Here is a 24,919-nt window from a genome sequence, read left to right on the forward strand (position 1 = left end):
CACAGTTCAGAATTACAAACAAATTATATCATTCTGAATATCATATTTTATTCCTGTATAAACTGCAGATGTAGTTGTTCAAAAATCTTTACTCTAAAAAGCATCCAAAGAAATAATGAAAATCCCAAATAAATTAATAAATATATTGTGTTTCATGGGCTGCTATGATAGAGTTTCAGATTGCTAGTGGGCCAGTCCTTATAGTTATACAGTAGTTATATAATAAATCCTCTCAGACCACATTCTGACAGAGCTGGCATCCCTAGTGGTTCATTCATTTATTTCTGTTTGAATTCTTAATTTGGGGAAAACAAACCTAGGCAGCAAGGACAAAGAGTGAGGTGCAAATGACATATCAAATCATATTAAACTAGGGTGAAATGAAATACAGATGGTAAACTATTCTACCTTAACAATGTGTAAACCACTTAAGACACTTTCATGTTTAAAGATTAATTTTATTTTGTTACAACACATCTGGAAATAATACAGCACAAAGTTGTCATCCTACAAATACTAGATGTCTGTGTTGGTCTTCCTACAAACACTGGAAAATATCCATGAATGTTTGTGCAAATGTTGTATGCATATATGATAGAAAAATATGTAGAATTAAACCACATAACAATCACAATAAATATTGGCTGTGATTATTCACACATGCAGCTGCAAGAGTATACACTGTCAGAGCCATTTGTTACATTTAAAATTATTCACTAATGAGTAATATGTGTTTATTAAACCCTGACACTATGCATAAAATGTGTGCTGCTGCACTTCATTTGTAGCAAATTGTGCACATTATTTAAATGTTACATTTGTCAATGCATCAAATTATGACATACTGATATTCAACTCTTAACAAAAGGCGTCTTCCAGGCTCTAATAGTCACAGACAGTCTGATACTGTAAATTGTAAATAGTTGTCTGAAATTTTTTGCACAAGCTTAATCTAAAAACACCAATACAATTACACTAAAGTCCAATCATGTTAAAAATATGTTTTAAGGTGGACTAAGAACTTACATGAATGTAATAAAAGATACAGTACATGCACCCCAGTTTCACTTTATATTGCACAAAAGGCTCACATACAATTGTAAAGGGTTTGGTTCTTCTTGATTTTCATATCCTGCTTCTATGACCTAATCTGTGGTATTGTGTAGATCCCACTCCCTAGGTGGCCTCACCACATATACAGTGATTCATCTTTTACCATGCAAGTGATTATTTAGTAACTCTTTGGCTTTGTCTAGAGCTTTGTCTGTGGCCACCTCTATATGAGGAATAACTCCAGCGCCCTCCCAGGAGGGGCCCAGGGAGTTGTCTGAGTGGACGACGGGCATGGTCAAGTACAGGTTGGTTTCGTCCACTTGGTATGTCTGTGGTGGGTGACAACCACCACTGGTAACTTGCCCAATAATCATAGCTCTTCCAAGCTTCTTCATGATGTAGACAAACTCCTCGGCTGCCCCCGCTGTCATGCCACTTGTCAGTATGATCAAACTCTTCTTGGAACCATATCTTTCCCCTAAAATAAAATAATTAAAGTCATTTATATTTTATTCCAAATCATATTATTTTTAGATCTGTATTTTAGGAATGTGTAGCTACTAAGACCACTGTCAATGTTTTTAAAAAAGATACAGTTTCCCTCCACTGATGTTTCAATAATTTATTCTTGGCTATTATTAAAATAATATTCCATTAAAAGTGTGGAGGAGCTCAGACTTTTATTTGAGTACAGCAGTATTCCAATAAAATGAATTCCTTCAGAAAATTATACTATCATAGATTCTACGTCTTTTAAAATATGAAATGATTTTTCTGTTTCCACAAATGTTTTCATGTCCTATGTCACGTCTGCGATATATATTGTGTTCTGTGGTGCAATTCTAAATATTTTTTTCCATCCATAAGACAAACATATGCCGTTAATGAGAAACATCAGTAAAATGTTTAAAGTCACTTATGCTCTGGTTTTCAGTGCCTAAGTGAGTGCCAGAGGATTTCTGGAATTACACTCCATCAGGCGGTGAGGGTTAGAGCAACACTGACAGAAAGTATTTTACTGACGTGTTTCAGTAGCTACATTAGTGATAGTTCCTGTAACTGATAAATAAAACTAATAAAACTCTAATAAATGCAAAATGTACTTCACTCTGTATTACATAGGGATCTACTGGAGTTTTGTCAAAGCATTTGGGTCTGTGGTTAAAAAAAGGCAAAATATTTTGTATATGTTTAAAACAATTGTAATTAAATAAAAAATGTGGCTTGTACAATGAATATCTAAAAGACTTCCATGCATTCAACTACACTATGAAAGAGCGATATTGTATTACTCATAATCTTAACAAATAAATTCCAATACCAGTTAATGCAGGCAAGGTCCTGATATCGCTTGTTGAATCAGAAGTTCTGTCATAGATTTTGTCCAGAAGAATATTTTGATTTTTGTCAAAGAAATAGGAGCAGATTCCTGCAATTGCTGAAGTGGGTCCTCCAATGTTATATCTGCAATGACATTTGAGAAGTTACATAGAGTGGGAAGGAAACTACTGACTGCAAACACAAATATGCAAATAAAGCCAAAACTTTCAAACCCTTTCTAGCAAATGCATTCCTCTCTGCTTATCTCTACTACTGATTCACCAAATATACAGCTCATGATTACATTTTTATGCCATACACAATGTGCAAATACATTTCAACATTACTAAATGTTTAAGGACATTGAGAAGAGATTATAGTAGATCTTAAGAATATTTTCTTTAACAAGAGTTGCATATTAAGAATATCTTAGTGTTTCAGAAGGATGGAGCAAAGCGTCTTACCTAAGATCAATAATCAGAGCATCTGTGTCCACTATTTTCTTCCACACATGTTCCACGAGTAACTCAGACACCTGAGAGATGAGATCAAACTCCCCAAACATGTCAAATCGAAGGTACCCAATGTTGTTCTCAAATACATCCGTATGGAAAGAGAATTTGATCAAATCTTCAAAAATCTCAGGCGATGGCAACTTAAAAATAAAAAAAGAAAGTGTTATATGAGGTATACACACCAATATACAAATTAAGCAGAGAGGTTTTTTTTGGATCATGGTTCATTCTGAGATCTAAACAGGCATATAAGAAACAAATAAGAAACATATATTTTAAAGAAATCCTTTATCTCATCAAAATAAAGTGAAATCCTACCTGTAGAGGTGCTGCTCCGGGGATTTTGCCTTTGGCGTGCTCTGGTATGTGAATAGCCTTTAAGTGTCTGTCCCCGGATAGTTCTTGCAAGTCAGCGGTGAGTTTTTCGGCGAGCTGAACCTCAGAATTCATCATGTTATAGTCACCCTTCTTATTGAGGGCGAGCAGTTTTGCTGCGACATCTGCACCAGTCTGGGGAAAGGCATAATTGTCAGCAACCAGCTTTCCGGCTGTCTGGACCATAGAGGAGATTTTGGATCTGAGATTAATGATATGGAGGGCGACATTCATTGCATCATTAGCTTGAACTGCAACATGTGGCTCAACACCAGAAACGCTCCAGACTTTTCCTGTCACTGCACTCAGGACAACTTGATTGGGAATTGAGACGTATAAATTGCTATTCCCAATCCGGTAGGTACCTATTGACAAAGTGCCTCCCACGGTTGGTTCTCCGATAACTGTGGCTCTATTGAGGTCTTTCAATGCTCTTGTAAAAGCTTCTCCAGCTGAACCTGTCATGTGGCTTGTGAGAATGAAAAGGCTTTTCTTGGAGCCATATCTTTGTCCCAAAACCAACGGCAGAGTCATTATCTCGGTCATGGTGGTGGTGGATCGGTCAAACACTGTGTAAAGGTGACGAAGAGGTTCTTCATCAAAAAAGTAGGTGCACAAAATTGGAACAGCTGTTGAATAGCCCCCAGAGTTGTACCTCATATCAATGATTAAAGTGTCAGTGTTAATTAGTTTGTTCCAGACTAGGTTGACAAGTTGAGGTCCAATAGCCCTAATTATATCTGCATCTGCCATCAAGTCAAATCTTAGGTAGCCTACATTTCCTGGCAGGACTTCAATTTTGAACAGAGCATCTATAATATACCCAAGTTCTTCATCAGTTGGGATTTTGGAATCCTGATCTTCCAATGTTTCAGGTTCAATATCACTGTAGAAGACGTGCAGGCGATGGTCACCTGATGTCTCCTGTAGGTCTGAAGTCAGCTGGGAGTCCAGGGACTCAAAGTCCACCACAGATCGATATATGCCTTGTGTCAATTTTGTATCCAGGACTTTTTTTACTTTTGTAGCAACTTCAGGGATGGCATAATGAGCTTCCAACAATTCCCCTGCCTGGACCACCAACTCCTGAACCTCTGGATGAAATGCTATGATTTCGTGTGCTTTTTCCATTGCTTCATCAGCCAATACTATCGCATCTGGGACAACGCCTCCACCTAGCCAGCATTCCCCATTATTATCAATAAAATTTATGACTGGAACAGTGATGACGATATCCGTGCCTTCTATTTGAAATGATCTGGAGTGAAGCAATGTGCCTGACGTAATTTCGCCGATGACTGTGGCTCGGTTCAGGGACTGCATCAGGTACGCAAACTCCTCTCCTGCAGTTGCGGTGTAGTGACTTGTCAGCACATATACGCCTCGCTTTGCCCCATATGGTTGCCCAATTAGTTGTGGCAGTGTGTAATAATCAGTAGTGGAGTTGGTGATTCTGTTGTAAATTGTGAAGAAATGAACTGCTGGAGTTGGGTCTTGAAAGTAAGACAAAAGAATGGGTACAGCAGCTGATGGGCCCCCTGTGTTGTATCGTATATCTATTATGAGGTTCTCTGTGTCTTTGATGGGGTCCCATACTTTTTTGACAATCTTTTCTCCCAGTTTTTGTAACATTGAAGCGTCACCAAACTCGTCAAACCTAAGGTACCCTGTATTCCCAGGCAGAATGGTGACTTTGAAAACAGTGTCCACTATAGCCTGAAGGAAATCTGGATTGTCTGGTAGTTTGTCCACAGCAGGAGAGCTGTCGATGGTGACAGGAGGTTCCGTCATGACTTTGATGATTAAACGGGGGTCTTCAGACACAGACTGGATCTCATGGTTTAGTTTGGTAGCTATGTCTTCTTCTGAAATGACAAAGGAGAAATCAATTAATGAAATGTGGTGAAGCAGAGCCGGAACCCTATCTGTAAAGGAGTAGTAGCTTTTAATGATGTCAGAGATAGACCGGACTGCTTTAGGAACGGCATTTCTCGCGGCCAGAATTGATCTGGCTTTCTCAAGAGCATCCTCCGAATTTACAGTTACACATGGAAATACGCCGTTTACTTCCCAGCTTTGTCCTGTAATGGGGTTAATAGACCTTGAAACGGGCACGGTGATATAAAAATCAGAATCTCCTATCTTCATCTTTTCGATATTCAGAGATCCACCAGCTGACCTTTCCCCTACAGTGATAGCTCTGTTCATGTGCTTTAAAGTGTAGGCTACGTCTTCTGCAACACCCTTGGTCTCCTTGCTTGTTAGAATGATGACGTCTTTGTCTTTGCCATACCTCTGTCCTAAAACAGAAGACAGTGTCCACATCTCCTTTGTTGTATTAGAAGGACGATCATACACGGTGTCAATGTGAATGAGTGGTTCAGCTTTGGTGAAGTAGGACACAATGAAAGGAATGCCAGATATATGTCCTGTTGAGCTGTAGCGCAGATCCAGAATTAATGAAGAAGTCTGTATAACATGGTTCCAGACACTGTCTACAAGAACTGGGCCCACTTTATCAATCATTTCCTTTCCGATAATATGGTCAATTCTTAAGTAGCCGATATTGTTCTCCAGGACTTCATACTTGACTGAATTCTTGATGATGTGTATCAGCTGCTCAGGTGGAAGAGGTGGAAAGACAATCGGTGTTGAAGGTGAAGCATTGGGCTCATAGGAAACAACAAGCCGTGGATCGCTGAGCGCCCCTTGTACACCAGCTGTCAACAGAGATGCAAGTGTTTTTGGATCGGATATCTGAAGAATTTCACCGCTGCTTATTGCTCGCTCTATTTCCTCTTGCATTCCAATTAGGTTCTCCGGAAAGCAGTAGTTGTTGAGGAGAACTTTAGCCATGTCCAGCACCAAGGTAGGTTGAAATGATGAGGTGTCAGCAAAAGCATTGCTGAAGAGTACAAGCGTGGCCACAAAAAAGAGAGTTCTTGCCCCTTTCATTTTGCCTTTGGTGTGTCCAACCAGTCTCGAACTTCAGCTCCCTTCAGGTTTGTTTTATTCTGCAAATGACTCCTCTGGTAAATGAGTCTGCACTTCCACAGCAGGGTTTCTGACAGTACCCAAGTAAGAGGCTTTTGATTTCAATAAACCTTTAATCGCATTATCTGGAGTATATCAGGAAGACAATAACAAATGAATAATAAAGGCACACTGCATACTATCCCCGTTATAGATATAAACTACAACTTGTGTTTTATACAGATTACAATTGTTTCTAGTTTGTATTATTACATTTATCTTGTGTATAAATGTCATCATGTTCATTGAATTATCAGGATTTAAAAATTCTTCAGTCACCAACGATGTTTCAAGACACAATGCGAGTGGTGCAAGTTTCACAAAATGTATATTTGTTTAAAATAGTTTCATTACATTTAACTAGGATGAAAACAACACAGATCGGCTACCATAGTTACAGCAGGTCCTGGACCAAAATATTTTTAGATGGAGAGAAAGGTGGGTGTTTAATGCATTGTGTGAATATTTACAGTGAAATATATATATATATATATATATATATTTCACTGTAAATATATTTGTGTATCTAATCCTGACATGTATGATTTAAAATAAGTTAATAGGTTGTGTGAAGGATGTCTCTTATTCTATAAGACATGTAATTCTATGCAGTTTGTGCAGTCAGCACCACTCAGCTTCACAGTCCAAACCAAACTCTTATACAATAAGAGACACCTCATATGACCTTTTCACTAAATATTTATGGGCCTTTGATTTTTATAAAGACCTTAACCTTATATTTACATTTCTTTCTTAAATAAGCAGTAGTGCACACAATTATATGCAATTATATGTAAATATGCTTTGTATTTGTTGTGTATAATATGAATACTAACTAAAATAAAATTACAGTAGTCAGGTTGCAAATCTTACCTTGCTTCATTAACTCTTTCGTGCCCAATTGATTATTTGTATTTTATTTAAAAAGTCAGACTTCATAACTCTATAAAATTGAAACATTTAATAAATCTGCTGCTATGGGTGATATAACAGGCTCGAACCAACATAACTGCAATACTTGGAAGAATTAGGTCAAGATTTTGGAGGTCAAGTCCGGACTGTTGTGATTACAGTTATGCAGTTTCTGTCAATTAGGCGAAGTGAATCCCATTGGTTTTGATAAGGAAAGACATCACTAAAAGTGTGATATGAAGTCACTGTGGTGTTAGAATGCATGTTTATTTTTAAACTTATTTTAAAAATTACACTACTATGATTATAGAGCAAATTCTGCTGATAGAACAGAGAACATTTTGTAAAAATCTACAGATAGTTTAAGATTATTACGCAACTATGTCTTCCTTGTACTAATCTGTACAATATACAGTTAATCATGCTTAACTTTTAATACCATCTGAGTTACATAAGCCCATGTCTGGCCATTGCTTGCAACCAATCGGAAACCAAGTTTCTGAATCTAAGAATGGATTGTGTTATAAGTAATTAGTGTAAAGCAGGCAACAGTTCTTTTATAATGAGGAGGCAGTAATGTGTGCGTGGGTGTGTCGTGGAGTGGGGTGGGTGACTATATTCATGGCAACATTTGTTTTACACAGTAAATAGTGAGGTACAAATGTTAACACTTTATCACTTTTCTAAGTGTTAATTCCAACACTAAATCTTGACAATTTTCACATTTTTTCACAACATCTGCCTCTTGTGTAATCCATATTCATGAAACACAGTTCAATAGCCATTTGACATTATTGTAGCTCATCATTAATCTGAATGCAAATTTCACCTCTGCCACTGTTCTGGTGGACAAACGATGTGTTAGTTGAAGTTTACAGGCTTCAAAAACGTGTAAAAGCACACATTTTCAATACACAGTACCTGATTGTGATATTGTTTTGACGTTATTTAAACGTTACATCCTTTTTGCTGTGTACTTGTAAAATAAACCCTACAGAGGCTGTGAAAGGGAATATACAGTAACATGAGCCCTGTAGTCAGAGTTCAAGAGTAAAAGTTTTTGCAGACCTGCAGAGTGCGCTCTAGACACACTGTACAAAGCCTCAGTTACTTTTCCTTGTGCTAGAGGGCACTTCAAATGGAAACTTATGCTCCAGACTTCCCAAGTGGTAGCAAGATCCATTTCAAGAAACATGAATATGTTAGCTAATCCCAAGTGAAATAAAACCTTTAAATCTAGAACTTAAGTCTTACATAGCATAGCATACTAATTAATTCCATGGTCAGTAATGACTTAATAAAGCATTTTCCATGGTTTATCTCAGAGGTTGGGAGCTCTCTATATCCAAGTTTTGATGCTTAGTTAATGGAAGTGTTATATATTCACCCCACACTTCCCCAGATCAGCTCCAGAGATCCCTGTCTCTTGAATTCTAGTTACTTTTCCATCTGGTTTTAAGCTCTGCTTTGCTTTGTTACTTCCAGTTAATTAGTCATTATCACATACACCTGTTCTCAATAGCCCATGCCCTTTTGGGCTGTGTATTTAAACTCCTTTGTTCCACAATTTCAATTTGAACTCTTGCCTACAATCTTGTGACAATTATGAGCCTTGTTTTTTTTTTAACCTCTCTGTGTACTGTAGTTGACTAATCTTGGGTTCCCTGTACTGACCTGTTTGCCTGATCGTTGACCATCTGCCTGTTTGTAAGCTACGACTCTTGTGTACCTTTGCCATTTCCTATACTTTACTATCTGCTTTATATTGGGTCTTAGACCTTTGGACTTCAAAGGGCTTCTGTCTAGGACCTTGACTGTTACAGGAAGGCAATTGCCACAAAGGCTTTTATTATTATTATTATTATTATTATTATTATTATTATTATTATTATTATTATTATTACCACTTTTAGTTTCACAATGTTGTACCAAACTTATTTTTAATACAACTTCACATGAACAATCATTAATGCTCCCCTTAGTGGAAGTACACTTTTACAATATTTAAAAAATCATGATAGATCTAGGGTTCATTTATATATAAACATGTTGGGTACTATATGTGCTTGCCTAACAACATGAATGTAAACTTTGAAACACCTTTGCTTTCTAATCATCTCAAGAGTCAGTTCACAGGCATACTTGCAAGTTCTGTTTTTCTGTTTTGTTTTCATTCATTAATAGTTAATATGTAATCTGGAAACACAAATGTTTTCCTTGGTGCTCTTTAAGTGCTCTTCTTAATCTAATGAATTCTTGTAGTATTCTGAACATGATTTGAATATTAAAATGGTTCCCTGGAGGATAACAAACTGCTCCAAGGGATTTCCCTGTTCTGTGCTGATTGCTTCTGACATCAGGCTTGTTAATGTCTGTGGTTGCGAAGCACGCTGGTGGAAACAAAATACCACAGACCTGAGATTCCCTCTCAGTAAGACAGGAAACCAAAATGAAGGCTGTTCCTACCAGCAATGAAAATACTCCCGTTTCCTGCATATAGGAAGATGTGTTGTAAAAGAAAACTGAAAGCCGTGCCTCTTTTCAAAATGCAATATAGTCTGTGGATCTTGTTAATTAAAAGTCTGATGAGACACACCAGAAATGGCCCCTGACTTCACATGCAGCACATCATGCAGGTGTCTTTCGTGAAGCTGCTCAAATTCATTACAGGGCTGAGTGAACCCTGGAGATATAACATATTGGAGAATACTTTGAGCTTAATTTTGATGATGAACATTGTTCATAACTTCACATTATAAATGTTCTTTAATGTTTATGGTGCCCCAGGTATTTCTTACTTTCAGAACCAGACCATATTTCCTGCTTTGATGAACAATACTAGACTAGTCTAGCTAAATTACCAGCTGCTCAATATTATAAGCTTCCTGGGAGAAAAAGCAATCTAATTATAATAAATACAACTATTCTGTGTTGAATGTGTTTGCTCATTGTCAGTATCACTTTCATTCAAATGGGGCAATCTGCAGTGCTGTGGAAGATTCCCCTGTTTTCAGCAATTGTAAATTGATATTAAAAACATTAAATTTATCCCATTGAATGGTATTTGTTTTTAATAAGGCAATGATAATCATCATATAAATGATTATAGAAGGTTGCTAGAAATTCTGCACAAGATGCATTCCTATATATATTTAGAACATTGTTCTGTATGCAGTCCATTACAGATTTGATGTAATTTTTCTAGAATAAATTATCCCTTGTAATTAATGGTCAGTGGTGGGAAATGACCTTAAAAATACTTTTCCATGGTACTACACTTCAAGGAAAAGCTGATACTTTATTTGTTTTAGTAGGGAAGCTGGAAAAAAGCTGTTTATCTTTGTCTTTAGATAAGTGCTGTTTGTCTAAATAACATAAGACTTGCGGCAGTAAAAAGACATCTTATCTTTCAAGTGTAACATGGAAAAAACAGTAAGCAGTTGACTGCTTAGGGATGACAAAGGGACTCTTACACGTCAACCACTTGTTATACCACTTACATAGAGTCCATATCTGTGAAACCAGAAATGCTCACCAAATACTACTTCTTACTTTTTATATTTTTTATAGAAAAAAACAAGAACAACAAGCTGCTTGGGAACATCATACATATTACATGAACTCTTGAATAATATAAATATTTGCAGTGTGTATCAAAAAATAATTAATATTCAAAACAAGAACTGTAATTTACAAAATCACAATCAGGAATGAACTGACAATATGGGGATTCGGAGAATTCTGATTTGCAGCGATGGGAAGTTCACAGTTTCTTTTGTGATGATGAACAGGCTAAGCCGTAGTTTAGTGCTAATTAGATCTGCAGAGTGGACATACGGGAAATGAGTTACAATTTGTTTTTCTTTTCGCCTTGCTTTTTTTAACCAATTGTCCACCATACTCATGATGAGTGAAAACCTCAAAAGGGTTGTTTCTCATTACATTTTACAGTATTGATGATGCTGACATACAATTCTCATTGTTTCCAGAATGAAAATTGAACATTGAACAAATATGGAATATGAACTCGTATGAATACATGCCCAACATAAATTATTGGCAAATAGTCCTCTTTGAAAATGTATTTATAGGTGGTGTGAATATTTACATTTCTTCAGTAATGGGATACCCTACAATAACATTAACATATGCTGCTGCTGTACATGCATTACATTAAATAAAGAACCAAGACATTTATATGTTCAATTTACAGATTTACATGAAAATGTAACACTGACTTTCAGACTCACTGTCACTACCTACATCCACATTCAGCAACTTTCATTTCTTCATATAAATGCTTTACTGTAATGATGCCATTCTCATCCTGATACATGACTGTGATCGGGTCCAGTTTAGTGGGAACACAACAAGCCTTTCCAGCTTTCTTGGGGTTGCTGAGATTGACAAGAGTCTGAATAATGGCGTGCTTAGAGGGAGTCAGGTCATCAGTCAAAGGATAGTAGCACACACCTCTGCACTCAAAAGCATCGTATACTTTGGGTGCCACGATCCAGGAATCCCAACCGATGTCTTGAAAATTCACTCGAAGAGACGTCTTCCGGCAGTAGTCCTTCTTCACGTGTCTTCTTCTCCTCAGATGGACTTTAGCGGCGAGGTCATTGTAGTCACTTTTATTATCCTTCCTTGACACAACGAAGCTGTGGTCGTCTTGGGTTTGGGTGTCCTTCATATGCTCTCGGCTCTCTTTCTTGTCGCTTCCCAGGTCATCCGAAAAAACGATCAGCATGGCAGAGCTGTTGTCCTTCAGGCTCACACTGATGTCGAAACCACCCCCTTCGAAAGGCCCGCTGTCTCTGCGCTCGATGTGCACAGCGAACGTGCTTGTGGTTTGACCCGACTTCACCCAGCGCTTGATAGCATCGGTAACTTCAAAAGCTTCCCAGGAATGGTGCTTTCCCTCTACATCCTTAGCGCTGAGAAAGTGGAATATGGGTTGGTCTTGGCTGTACTCCAGGTCATATATTTTAATTGTGGCCAGGATACCATTATAGCTTCTTGCACTTTTATCAAGGAAAGTGTATAACCTGAGCTCTGCCATAGTGATCTCCTCGTGGCTGGGCATGGAGAGGTTGAACCGTAGCAGGTGCTTTGTTTCGCTACCATTTATTTCGGTGTGGGGAACATCTGCAAGAAAGGAGAGTGCAGCTTTTACACATTATTGCTGAATACTACATGTTGTCTGCTAGGGTTGTTGTGTTTCTGACAAAGGGCTAGACCAAATCAAACGTCTGACCTACCCGGGAATTGCACAATACGTAAAAAGTTGGTAATGTGCCATTTGTAGGTTGGTTAATCTTTTGATACTTGATTTGCATTTGTATACACATAAACATGAGTGAAAGACTTATAAATAAATAAAACAGCTAAAGAAAACCATATAATTTACCAGGAATGGTTGAGGAGAATAAAAAATACCTTACCATTTCTCCATATATATATATTTATATATATATATATATATATATATATATATATATATATATATATATATATATATATATATATATATATTTTTTTTTTTTTTTAATTAGATACTCAAAAGAGAATAAGAATATTGGTTGTAGTTTCAAGAATACCTACATTCTACTTGATGCTTTCCCGCTAGGTACTGAAAGAAACTAATATAAACAAAACGAGCAAAGTATTCCAAAGCAACATTTACTGGATAAAACAATCAAGTTTAGAAACAAGTATGTACTTGTACTTGTACTTCCAGTACTTCCATAATTACATCTATATCATATAAATATTAATCAAATGTTGTGGAGATTTACACATACCTTGTATATTGAAGCTTCGAATTATGTCTGACCGAGGAATTGAAGACTTATCAGTTGCATATCTGTTGTACAACTCAATCATGAACTGCGGAGGATGTATTTTGTTGTGTTCCTGTGGCAATCCTGATAAATTCAAAAGCCGCAGAAATTCATCTTTCATGTTCTCTAAGAAGCCGTTCAGGTTTAACTCCACGTCCTGCTCCTCACTTGAGTCTTGCTCGAAATTCTGGAATGCTTTTTGATTTTCCCTCATTTTAATAATGCCTTTCAGTGGTTTACACCTAGAAGATCCAATGACCACCAACAAGCTAATCCACAGTGGGATTAAGTAATTCACTGTTGCCTGCATCTCCAGATTATGATCAATAATTACCTTGGATTCTCGATCTATTTAAACTAGCCACCAGCACACCGAGTGGCAAGAATCTTTACAGCTAAAATTCTGAATAGTGAGCTTCAGTTCTGATTTCTTTGTGAGGGGCTACAGTAAACAGCAGACGCTTGTCAACCAAAATAGTTGTACAGCTATTCTTATCTCAGCCATTGATGTCTTGTTTTAGGCTTTATCTTGTGAGTTAATGAAGATTCTGTAAACATTTGACGGGCACATGTGGATAATGAGAAGGTCACTGTACACCAATACGAAGTTGTACTGAAGTACAAGGTCATTGACTAATGATTTTCTTGTCTAAACTAGTCTAAACTAGTCTAAAGACGATTATGATGCACGTTGCTCTTAATATACTTCATTAGGCCCCACTTTCCCACATAAATGATTCCACTAGAGTTAGAAGGTGTGTAATATTGTACAGCAAAATGCCTTTGTATTGTATTTTCTTTAGGGCCTGATATTTTTATAAATATTTTGTATCATCTTTAATGCATTTTGAGCCCTTTCTAATTACTACAACAGAATTCTCTGATGACTTTCTTAAACTTAGACAAAATCTGTCTTTTATACATGTTTGGTGCTCCACAGTTTACATTGCCTCCTTACCTGTAATGTTGTTAATAACATGCTGTGTAAGAATATGTAATTCCAATATCGTTACATTTAATAAATGCATACAATATCTATACACGATTTGTAGTAACTTGGAATGCAGGCAGAATGATCTTGAATTGCAAACATTCTTAAACTTTCTGTAGCATTCTGCAAGTTCATTTTATTCTAATAGTAATAATCATAGGTTATTTTCTTGTCATGCTATTAAATCCCTTTGGTCACCTGACTACCAAACAACCAAAACCAATACAATAACATTATAAAATCATACAGGAACTATACCAACCACCAAGGTGTTTTCTGCATCTGTTTTGGTTCTCATAGTGCCTAAGACTGACAGTGATTTGTTTTATGGGGTTTTAATTTACCGGAAGAAAAGTAAAATTGGCAGTCTCTCATTTATAACTCATACTTTTATCCTTTATTTTTGTAGTTTTGTTATGTATTATTTTCCTACTATAACAATTTAAACTAAAACTCTGCAACAACATGGGGGTGTTCCCTCTGTCCTGGCTGATCATGTGAAAACTGGGGTCTTATTCATGCATTTCCTTTCATCAGCCTTGCTTGGCAGTCATTTTAGCAGAGAACTTCTTGAGACCACTTTCCCGGACTAGCTTTGTCAATGGAAACACACGTCAAAAGTTTAATTTGCTTTGAACATACAGGTCAACCCTTTTAAACCCTAAATCAACTAAAATTAATATCTAAACCAGATCATAATGTTGTCTTCAAAACTGTATTTATATAAACATACAAGATAACAGACTTATTGAATAAATAATCTAATAAGAATGCACTTCAAGACACAACAATACCTTGTGTTTACCAAGAACAAACATTTCTGTGATTCAGAATGATCTGGAGAGCTAACCAATGGCTTGTACATGTGTACCAAATTATCAAGCCATACAATTCAGGACAGCAGGAATTTAATTTGCAGAGCTTTTGACTGACTTAACTTATACTCTGTAAACTTATATTATAATATTTACAACCACATTTTACTCATTTAATTATCTTTTATTATGATACTTTTGGTAGCTACTTTCTTCATAACTTAAAACAAATCCCTATACAGTACTCAAAAAACCCAGCGGCTAAAATGTAATATTAGCTACAAAAGAAAAACAAAACAAGAAAACAATGTACATAGAAAAATAGATGAACATTTTTAAAGATGAACATTCTAGAAATAAAACAGTTTAGTAAGAAAGTCAGAATTCATCCTTGTAACAAATAGAATTGTGGACATACTTTAAGTTCAAACAGAGGCGGACAATTTTAGTAATAAAAAGGTAAATAACTTTTTACAAAAATATTACAAACAATATCACAAACAAATATATATATATTTTTATTACAGTGCAGAGTAAGAGTGGATAATCTACATATTTATGGGCAGTTTCCCATTCCCTTTTGTAAAACAAAAATAAATCATAAAACTGATTGATTTATTGATACCAACCATCAAAAATAATATCTCACGGTTAATCATCACAATGAAGAGCAGGATTTCAGATCTAGTGATGTAATTAGGCTAAAAATCCTATTCTCATTCTATTATAAAATACATTGCTATATGCTAGTACACAGGCATTCACACACACACTTACGCACATACATGCATTCATACATACTTACATACATACATACATACATACATACATACATACATACATACATTTATGTTATACAGATAAAACTATGCAAAGAGAAAAATGATAAACACAGGAAGAGACATGTTTCATAAATAGTTCCAGAATATGAAAAAGTAACAGTGTTCCAGTCAATATAGTGAATAATGTAACCTAAAGCTTCAGTCCTGGATGGATACATTTGTTGTACAGTTCAAGAAACTGACAAAGTGGCCCTCCATCTGGATTGGATGTCAGAGAAAGGCCATGTTTTGGTCAGCTGGTAATAAATCAATCCCCTGCACACTCTTCTATCGACATGCGCAGGACTCCACAGACATGTTGGGGTAAATCTTTAACACCACGTTTTTATTCTCGTCCAAGAAAAGGACACTGAGAGAATTCATTTTGTCTGGGACACAGCAGGGCTCAGGGACTCCTGGAATAATACCCACTGCCTTCACAATGCTCTGAATGGTTGCATGATTAGAGGGGCGAACCACCTGCAAGAGAGAAAACACTGTAGTGACAACATATCTTTCACCCTCAGACATAGTTGTGTGTCTCTATAGGTAATTCTGCAATACACAATTCAGAATTTATGTCTGTCTTTAGTTAACTTACAAATTACTTTCTTTGTATATAAATACTAAATCCTTCAGGTATTTTGTAAGTTGCTTATAAATATAGTGATGTTCACCTGTCTATTTGTCTTTTACATTGTATTGCAATATATTATAATTATTATAAATATGGTTGAAAGTGATTTTCTGGCTGGGCAATCTTAAATAATATTGTTATTTTCTATCACAAACACTTCTATTTCATTTGTATTTCCAGATACAGAGCGAATGTGTGTGCATGATTATTCTCAGGTTCTGTAGTACCAAAAGTTGTCCTAACCTTGGGCATTGGGAATTCACAGGTGCCTGCACAGTAGTAGGCATCAAATGACTTTGGGGATAAAATCCACTCACTCCAGCCGATATCTGCAAAGTCCACTTTCAGGTATCTTCTAGAGCAGATGCGTGGCTCATTCCACTGCCTTCGCCGGGCTTTTTTCATGGTTTTCTCATCAAAGCTGAGGACCTGGGACTTGGTTATTCCATCACTGTTCTCCTGCCCTTTTCTCCTGCGGTCTTTTTTGGGCGATTTGGGCTTCAGAGCCATATACGCACTTTCCCATAGCTCGTGCTTCTTGAATGTATTGTACTCTACTTCAGGAAGTTCATTGTTCTGGATGTGGTCTGGGAAATGCGTGTCCCTCTTCACTCGGCCATCAGGAGAAGAATTCGGGGACTGGGTAGTCTCTTCATTGACAGAGAAAGGGTCATACCTTTGCAAGGACACAGCGACACTGTTGGGTTCAGATATTGACAAGTCATTAGCATACACCAGGATGTATGGAAGACTGGAAGGTGAAATGTGATCTTGGTACTTTTGGTATTTTTCACCAAAATCGAATTCAGCTGTTAGTAAGAGTTCATCTGTTGTCTTGGCTTCTTTGAGCATTTGAAATATATCCTTTGACTGCCAGGATCCTCGTCTGTTTGGAAAAATGGTGATGTTTCCCAACACTGTTCCAGAAGCAACGCTTGAAGAAGCATTTCTGAAGATGAGGTTCAGTGAAGGCAGCTGGTGAAGTTGCTGGATGCGACAAGATGGGTTTTTGAAACGTTTGCAGAACCAAAATTTCTGTCGCGGGCGCTTGTCAAAGAAGAAGTGGAATGTGGCAGCAAGAATAACTTCTGACTCCTGAAGAGAAGTCAGATTGAAGTGGTACAAAACCTTCTGCTCTGAGATTGCTGGGAGGGGAGAATAAAGAGAAAAAATTATTATTAGACAAATCAGGCAAATATATTCTTAAAGTCTTTGATTCACACAACTGGGTTATTGTTTCTTGTTTATTATTACTGAGGATGTATTAGGATTGGTATTCTTTACTCCTGATTCAATCTCAACCATATGGGAATGCTTACTTAAATATGTATGGGAAATACAAGCTTCAAAGATAAAAAATAAATAATAATTGTATTGGGAGTGTGTGTATGTATGTGTGGGGGTACAATAATATACGTTGCCTTACAGGAATGATAGCTAATAAATCATATATGGAAACATAAGTAAGCTTATTTTGTTGCTCTTAACTTAACATGATAAATGTGCATTGTGAATATCCTATACCACTACTGTTTTTACTACTTTTTAGAAGTGTAGCCAACAATACAGACCATAGACCTTTATCATTCTCCTACTGTGTTTAGCACTCTGTTCATGCTGCTTTTTTAACTGTTGAAGCATAATACTTTTTAAAACCTTACATTGAACGAATTCTCAACACTGAAAATACCATAATGATGTGTGTGTGTGTGTGTGTCTGGGGAATTGGGGGTTAGGGTCTACCAGAGTAGAACTTACTAAAGATATACCAGTCTAAAGATGGCGCTATATGATTCCAATCTGAACTGGTTACAATAAAAAGACTTGAGGTAGTCTACCACACGTTTTTCCATACCTTTGGAAACTATATATAATATATGAAATGAATATGTGCAATTTGGGTAATTTGATTATTTATATTGTGCTTTAAAAGCAATGTAATCCTTTCTTGAGTGCTCAGCATATATATATATATATATATATATATATATATATATATATATATATATATATATTCATTATTCATTATTCTTTACAGAGTACAGAAAAAGTACAAATGCATGCATTAACAATAAAAAAACAATACTGTATAAATTGGAAGAAAAAAATCTAAAACAAAAACTACTTTTTTCCCTTCTCCAAATAGCACAGGATAAGCTAATAAGTCGGTTGCATTCTGTCAAGAAGTATCAACAGATCTTTCTGATATTTCAACACATCATTAGCCTACAGCTTACCCAGGCTTGCCTTGAAGCTCCTCACGGTGTTCCCGTCTCTTGGTCGGTTGACTTCTCTGTTATACTTCTCATACAGTTTGAACATGTGAATGGCCACCATGTCCTGAGCTGAGCTGTCAGGTGCTGAACTGTCAGCCGGGTGATCCGCTGGCGGGTCCGAAGCGCCGCTCTCCTGCGCAGGTCTGGGCATCTCTTGTGCTGCAGTTGTTGCGAAGTTTGCGTATCCCAGGAAGAAAACTAGATGAGCAAGTAAGACGAATTGAACTGCCATTCTGATCTGTGTAAGGATCATTATAATTGGATGAACCCCAACAAAGCCAGAAAAAGAACAGATAACGGTGACACACACGCACACACACAGATATTAATGCATAAAAGGTGTTTAAAGCGCAGGTGATGTGGTTGAAAGTGCAGCCGCCTCTGTGCTGTGCGGAGCAGTTGCATGCAGTGAGTTTCACGCCTTCTCCTGTGATGCCCAATGCTGTTGCACCAGTCAATGCACACACACGAGTCGCATGCACTCCCAGTATAACTCAGCCAGTTCAGACACTTGTTTCTTCTTGCCGCCAGCAGCCGAGGGGGCAGCGTTAGGCAGAGGAGATGCTGACGTCTGCGGCCACCAGCCAACGGGAGCCTTCGCTCCAGTGGAAACCACAGGAAAAGAGCCCATTAACTGGGACAGACTGGCAGCCAACAGGAACATGTGGAAAACGAGTGTGGTTTCTGCCCTGACCGAGAGTCGACAAACCCCACACCATGAGTTTCAATGCAACACCACTCGTCTTCTTCTTCAAGATATTGATATCAAATTCAACATGAAGATAATAATCATCGCCAGCAGCAGCAGCAGCAGCATCAATAACACTACTACTACTACTACTACTACTACTACTACTAACAAAAATAAGTATAATTATAGCTACAGCATCATCAGCATCATCATCATCATCATCATTATTATTATTATTATTATTAGGCTATTATTATTGTATTATTACTAGTACTACTTGAAATATATTGATAATTAAATATAAGTATATACGCAGTGATACGCAATAAAGATTATAATCAATTAATTTATTATAATTTCCATTGACTTTTTACTGCTTTAATTACATCGACCTGCAAAACAGGGTTTTAAGCTGCCCCAAGTGCTGTATGGGCAGTAATAGAAAAAAACATTGGAGGTATTATTTTAATTAATACATTAATAAGCTAGTACAACCCCCCACTTCTAGTGATGTATACTGTATATCATAGATGATGATGATGATTATTAATTATAATATAACTATCTGAAGTATTGGTAGCATCGGAAGTTGTAGCAGTATTTGTAAATATTTTTGACGGTAAGGAAAAGAAACAGCGTGGCAAAAAAGTTGGTTACTGACTTTGAAAGTATTCCTAAAGGGTGATTTTCGTTTTTTTCTTTATATTTATATATAGTTTTGGAAAATAGATCATCATACCCAAAATGTACGGTTTTAATTGAATATTTTGATAGTCTTTACAGTTAATTCAAAACTCAAGAGAAGAATATCACTTATAAATAAATACTTAGAGACGTAAACAAACGATGTAAATGTAAAAGATGTAACTTACTATTCAGGTGATGTTTTAATAGAAATACATCGATTCCTCAATGAATAAATATGTGCTATACACTTTTTTATTCATGTATGTACATGCTCACTGTTGTAAACAAATCTTTAATAATAAAGCAAGTAAGATATGTGTTGGTTACACCATACAGCTGTCACTAAAAACGATTCGACTAAACATAAAGGTCCCTGTTTTATTATGTAGATTGCATTTATGTTTCTAATTGTCTTGATCTTGATCTGATTACTCTATTGCACTGCTACATATACTTGAGTATATTATCCAAGCTCTTGATTTGAATGCTCTCATTTGAGAAAAGCACACACCCCTTCATTTATTATAAGTTCAAGTTTGCAAACAATAATTACAAAAACATGACGGTGTTCCTTCGAAGTGTGAAAACAAAAGTAAGCAAATACTGGTTTAAGGTAGTACAAAACGGTCCTCTTGAGAATTAGTTCTGGGATGTATTGTGGGGTCCTTTGATTTTATTCATGGCATTATGTACATGACCTCAACTGGGGAATGTTCTAACCTCTTCTTTTTTTTGTTTCATGTCTGCAGTACTCCAGTACAATGCTGGTCCTGTGAAAGTAGGCAGCTTCAGCAGGAGGTAGTAACAAGCTGGGCAGTTTGGGCCAGTATACCATTAAATGCCTCTGAACCTACTGGAAACTTCTATTCACTTCACACTTGTATGTGTCTTAAATCTGCCTTAAAACTTCGAGGAACCTTGCCACTCTGACATTGTTACTAGCGAATTAAAGAATAAATCAAGGAATAGCGAGTGTCTCTTGCTGTATTTTATTGTAGAACAGCAGGCATGCAAAGCCATTAAGCTGTATTACTTTGACTCTTTTGATGGAAAAAGTATGTGGTGAAGGAATTCAAATTAGCTCTGGGTCACATCATTCCTTCGTCCTGAATATAACTAATCAATGGCATCTCTAAGGCACCTTGAAAAAGGAGCTGTGCAATTCCTGCTCATGCTGAATATTATTGGTAGTGTGGATGTTTTGTTCATTAAAGCTCTTGCCAAGAAATGATCTTAATAAATAGCATACGTCACAGCTGTGAGGATGGTCTCTGTGGGGTTTGCGCTTTCTCTGTGTTTGTCCCAGATTGTAAACCAGATTATTATTTGCATTTCCACACTGCTGCACTATCCGAATGTATAGCTGGTTACAAAATATAACTCTGACAACATTTAGAAAGGGAAAAAAAAGATACAGAACTTATTGGTCTAATATGATGCAGTGCAGGAGTTCTGACAACCTCAATAGACATGTAGACATATTTGCCTAGACTTGCCTGACTAAGGGAATGTGAGATTGGGGTTGTCCTCCTCCCAAACTTCAGTTTAAACCTTCATGCAGGTTAAAGTTAATATATCTACTGTACATAAACCAACAGTTGAAATGGTTTTGAGCTTTATTGGGAATAATAACCCAGTGAAACCATGTTAAGATAGTTTGCTACAATCTGCTCTTTTATTGCTTCTTCTTAAAATCACGTAATTGTTGGACTGCACATTAAATACATAAGCAACGTTTGGTTGAAAACCTATTTCAGAGTCCTTATTTTCCATATGAAAGCAGGAGTGTTAACCCTGTTGTGTTGGCTTATTACCAGTCCCCTCCCTCCCCGTTTACTCTCCAAAAGTCCTAATTTCTTTGCGCTGTTAATCACTGCAAGACAGTCATGAAAATATTGTCTGAACTAAAATGGCATTTCTGTGTGTTACCCCCTTCATTTGAATGTTGTTGTAAATAATAACAAATGTCTTGTTGTTCTGACAAATGTTCATGGCTATTTCCATTGGTTCAAAGCATATTTTTATACCTGGGTCACATTGAAACTGTATTATTGTACAGATCCCAAAATGCACATTTACCAGTTTTCCATTTTATGCTCACACTTGTTTCTCCATTTTGTTCTGCCTTAATTCAGCCATTAAAGCAAACATTAATATGAATTATCTATTTAATAGGAGACCTAGTCAAATCCATTACAATGATAAATGGCATGGAACCTATTTAAAAATGAAAAATGAGTTTTAAACAACATTTTTCAAGACTCCTCCTCAAAATGATGGATGGGGTCTTCAATATTAAACACACTCAATCATAAGACAAACCTACAAATTGAGTTGTAACTTCAGTTAATGATTGTGACAGGGCAATTTCTGAGAACAATGGGACAATCCTAACCTCCTTTTTGAATAGAAATTATATTTTTAAAAGCAAAGCTGCACACAGCTAACTATAATAATAATATAATATCAATAATAATGATAAATAAATAATAAATAATATGTAAATTACTTATTATTACACAAATACTTGACAATCTCCACTTTTATTTGGTATTGATCAGAAGAAAAGACATGCCAGTACATGAAATACAGTGAAGACATTTTATCTGCATAAATGTTAAAACAGCTATGGGGTCTTAGCCAACAACTAAGACACTGTACTTCATTTCAAAGACATTCTCAATGATTGACCCATTTAGAAAAACACTTTTTGTGCTTTTCTTGGTTGCTGCCCAAATGCCATAGTAACAGTCATTTTATTGTTATGGCAAAATAACTAATTATAAACCACTTTTGAGTGTTATTGAAACAATTTTGGAGGAATGAAGAAACACTGTAGATTTAATGAGGTGGATTGTACCAGATAAAAATGGACACAATGTGAATACAAAAACAATCAAATAAAATAATAGACTTTTGACAAAACCCCATAAGGAAGCACTTTAAACGTGTGTGTGGGAGAGGACGTACGTATTTCCTTAAATGTACCCATGTAAAAATAGATAAAGTATAAAGGATCCTTTGAATAAATGTTTTGTGCCAGGTAGCATGCATTCATATGCTTTATAAACTAGAATGGTGAGGAGAAAAAAAATCTGAAAGTGAAAACTATTCTATGTGAGGGTTTACGGTACTAACCCCCAAGGAGATATAATAAAGTTGTAAAGCATTCAACTTTTAGAGGAAAACCCATAAAACACTGAGTGTTTAGGAGATTTTGAGTAAAAAAAACACACACAAACAGAAACCTGCACAAGTACACACAATCTTGGTTTTTCTATCTCAAATATTTTTCACAGAAAATAAATAAATGTATTCATGGGGAAAGAATGCAAGCTGTTAATTCTGTCTTTTGAGATGAAATAGTTCTTAAGTGTTAATTTGTTTTCAAGCATTATAATTGTTACTGAGCTTATTATTCCAATCTTCGGTCTAATAAAGGTATGGTGAATTTGGCTTTGAAACTAGAACAGAAGCGATCTAGAATTGTTATTGTCTCCAAAACAATCGGAGAACATGCCAGTACATTATTGGCTGTTCCTTTATTTATCATTGACCTAACCCATTTCTTTAGGCGTTATGATGATTTGAGCAAAGCACAGTCCTACAGTGTTTCATTCTGCCCACATGTTCATCAATCACTTTCTGGGCTTCCTAACAGCAAGGCCATGTGCTCTTCCGTCCACCCAACAGAATAGTTAAAGCACAAGTTTCTTGCACCAAAGGAGTGGTAGTGGTTTGCTGATTTTAATTTTATTTAATTTTTACATTTGAGTAAAGCTGTACAAATGGAATATTAATACACTGGAAGGTGGAATTTACATACCTTTCAAACCTTCAAACCATCACCAGACAAGCATAACAAAAATCTCTCAGATAATAAAGACACAAGAGATTATATACTGTACAATTCATTCCCTTATAGCTGAATGAGGAGATTATTATTCAGTCTCTGGCTTCTGAAGCTGATAGACTGAAATACACACACAAGGCAGCTCAGAATTTGATACATAATACATTTAATCTTATGCATATAGAGTATTATAAAACCCTGTAGAATATTAAGTGATCTGTCAGGGACTCAATAATGGTACTGATTTAATAAAACATTAGATATATATTATATAACCCTTATGAATTTACAACTGGTCGTAATTCATATCAAAATGGGAGTTTAACATTTCAAGACAATTATCAATGAGTAATCTTGCTCATTTAGGAAATAATCATTCTGATAACTCTAAGTACAAATAACAACAACAGTAATAATCATCATCTTCGTCATCTATTGGAATTGCTTCGCCACAGTATTTCTCCCAAGCGCAAATCAAATAGTTTCTTTGTCCTTGCCTTGAAAAGAAAGCTGTACATGAAAAAGTTTATGAAAGCCTTCATGTTTGTGGCACAGCACTGTTTAATCTTATAAATCAATTGAGATGGTAGGGAATGTGGAAAAAATCTTTTGCACACATTTTACACAATGGTGTATCTAAAGGATTAGTTTCTAGTTTTGTGTTTCTTGGGTAACACTGTGTTTTTCTACTGTTTTTTTCTTGTTTTGCTGTAGAATGAAATGGAAATTGGTACTGTACATCTCAGATTGGTTTTTCTGGCCAAGCATATCGTTTTCCTTGGCTTCATAAATCATGCAGCAGAATATGGGTAGCTCGTCTAAAAAGTATGCTTTCAGGATGTATAATGACATGCTATATTTTACTTAGCGTTACAAATATAAACATTGCTCGTTTCTTTTTTAAATTTTAAATCCACTGGAAGCATTGCTTTGAGGGTTTCCCTTTACCTACAGATTCCCCTCCGCACGTTTTCTTTTTTTTCTTCAGACAAATGAAAAGAACATACCACACTGTGAACACTTACATATAAGGCAAAGCTTTCTGGATTTCACAAAGCAAGGTTTATTTAAAAATACAAAAAAGTCGAAAAATGTAA

General features: G+C 36.2%; 3 protein-coding genes across 3 annotated transcripts; all 3 read right to left on the minus strand.

Moving 5' to 3' along the window:
* Positions 1 to 437: 437 nt before the first annotated feature.
* LOC136715891 (retinol-binding protein 3) lies at positions 438 to 6,306 on the minus strand. The gene is made up of 4 exons (XM_066693291.1): positions 3,207 to 6,306; positions 2,838 to 3,028; positions 2,375 to 2,517; positions 438 to 1,531 (listed from the first exon to the last, which is right to left on the minus strand). The coding sequence occupies exons 1-4, from the start codon at positions 6,216 to 6,218 to the stop codon at positions 1,206 to 1,208; spliced, it is 3,672 nt and encodes a 1,223-aa protein (XP_066549388.1). The 5' UTR covers positions 6,219 to 6,306; the 3' UTR covers positions 438 to 1,205.
* A 4,501-nt stretch (positions 6,307 to 10,807) lies between these two features.
* Positions 10,808 to 13,451, minus strand: gdf2 (growth differentiation factor 2). The gene is made up of 2 exons (XM_066693143.1): positions 13,013 to 13,451; positions 10,808 to 12,356 (listed from the first exon to the last, which is right to left on the minus strand). Exons 1-2 carry the CDS (start codon positions 13,359 to 13,361, stop codon positions 11,464 to 11,466), a joined length of 1,242 nt encoding a protein of 413 aa, XP_066549240.1. The 5' UTR covers positions 13,362 to 13,451; the 3' UTR covers positions 10,808 to 11,463.
* A 1,905-nt stretch (positions 13,452 to 15,356) lies between these two features.
* On the minus strand, positions 15,357 to 19,333 carry gdf10a (growth differentiation factor 10a). Its single transcript, XM_066693502.1, has 3 exons — positions 18,553 to 19,333; positions 16,559 to 17,460; positions 15,357 to 16,158 (listed from the first exon to the last, which is right to left on the minus strand). The coding sequence occupies exons 1-3, from the start codon at positions 18,842 to 18,844 to the stop codon at positions 15,967 to 15,969; spliced, it is 1,386 nt and encodes a 461-aa protein (XP_066549599.1). The 5' UTR covers positions 18,845 to 19,333; the 3' UTR covers positions 15,357 to 15,966.
* Between the last annotated feature and the right edge of the window lie 5,586 nt (positions 19,334 to 24,919).

This window comes from Amia ocellicauda, chromosome 20, assembly GCF_036373705.1.
Source record: "Amia ocellicauda isolate fAmiCal2 chromosome 20, fAmiCal2.hap1, whole genome shotgun sequence".
NCBI lineage: Eukaryota > Metazoa > Chordata > Actinopteri > Amiiformes > Amiidae > Amia > Amia ocellicauda.

Excerpts from the sequence above, each read along its gene's own strand:
- LOC136715891 (XM_066693291.1), bottom strand. The coding sequence starts at position 6,218 with ATGAAAGGGGCAAGAACTCTCTTTTTTGTGGCCACGCTTGTACTCTTC. Across the intron at positions 3,029-3,206 it reads CCGGAGCAGCACCTCTACAG|TTGCCATCGCCTGAGATTTT; the intron begins GTAGGATTTCAC and ends TTTATTTTTAAG. Across the intron at positions 2,518-2,837 it reads GCTCTGATTATTGATCTTAG|ATATAACATTGGAGGACCCA; the intron begins GTAAGACGCTTT and ends ATGTCATTGCAG.
- gdf2 (XM_066693143.1), bottom strand. The coding sequence starts at position 13,361 with ATGCAGGCAACAGTGAATTACTTAATCCCACTGTGGATTAGCTTGTTG. Across the intron at positions 12,357-13,012 it reads TCGAAGCTTCAATATACAAG|ATGTTCCCCACACCGAAATA; the intron begins GTATGTGTAAAT and ends CCTTTCTTGCAG.
- gdf10a (XM_066693502.1), bottom strand. The coding sequence starts at position 18,844 with ATGATCCTTACACAGATCAGAATGGCAGTTCAATTCGTCTTACTTGCT. Across the intron at positions 17,461-18,552 it reads GAGCTTCAAGGCAAGCCTGG|CAATCTCAGAGCAGAAGGTT; the intron begins GTAAGCTGTAGG and ends CTCCCCTCCCAG. Across the intron at positions 16,159-16,558 it reads GTGAATTCCCAATGCCCAAG|GTGGTTCGCCCCTCTAATCA; the intron begins GTTAGGACAACT and ends TCTCTCTTGCAG.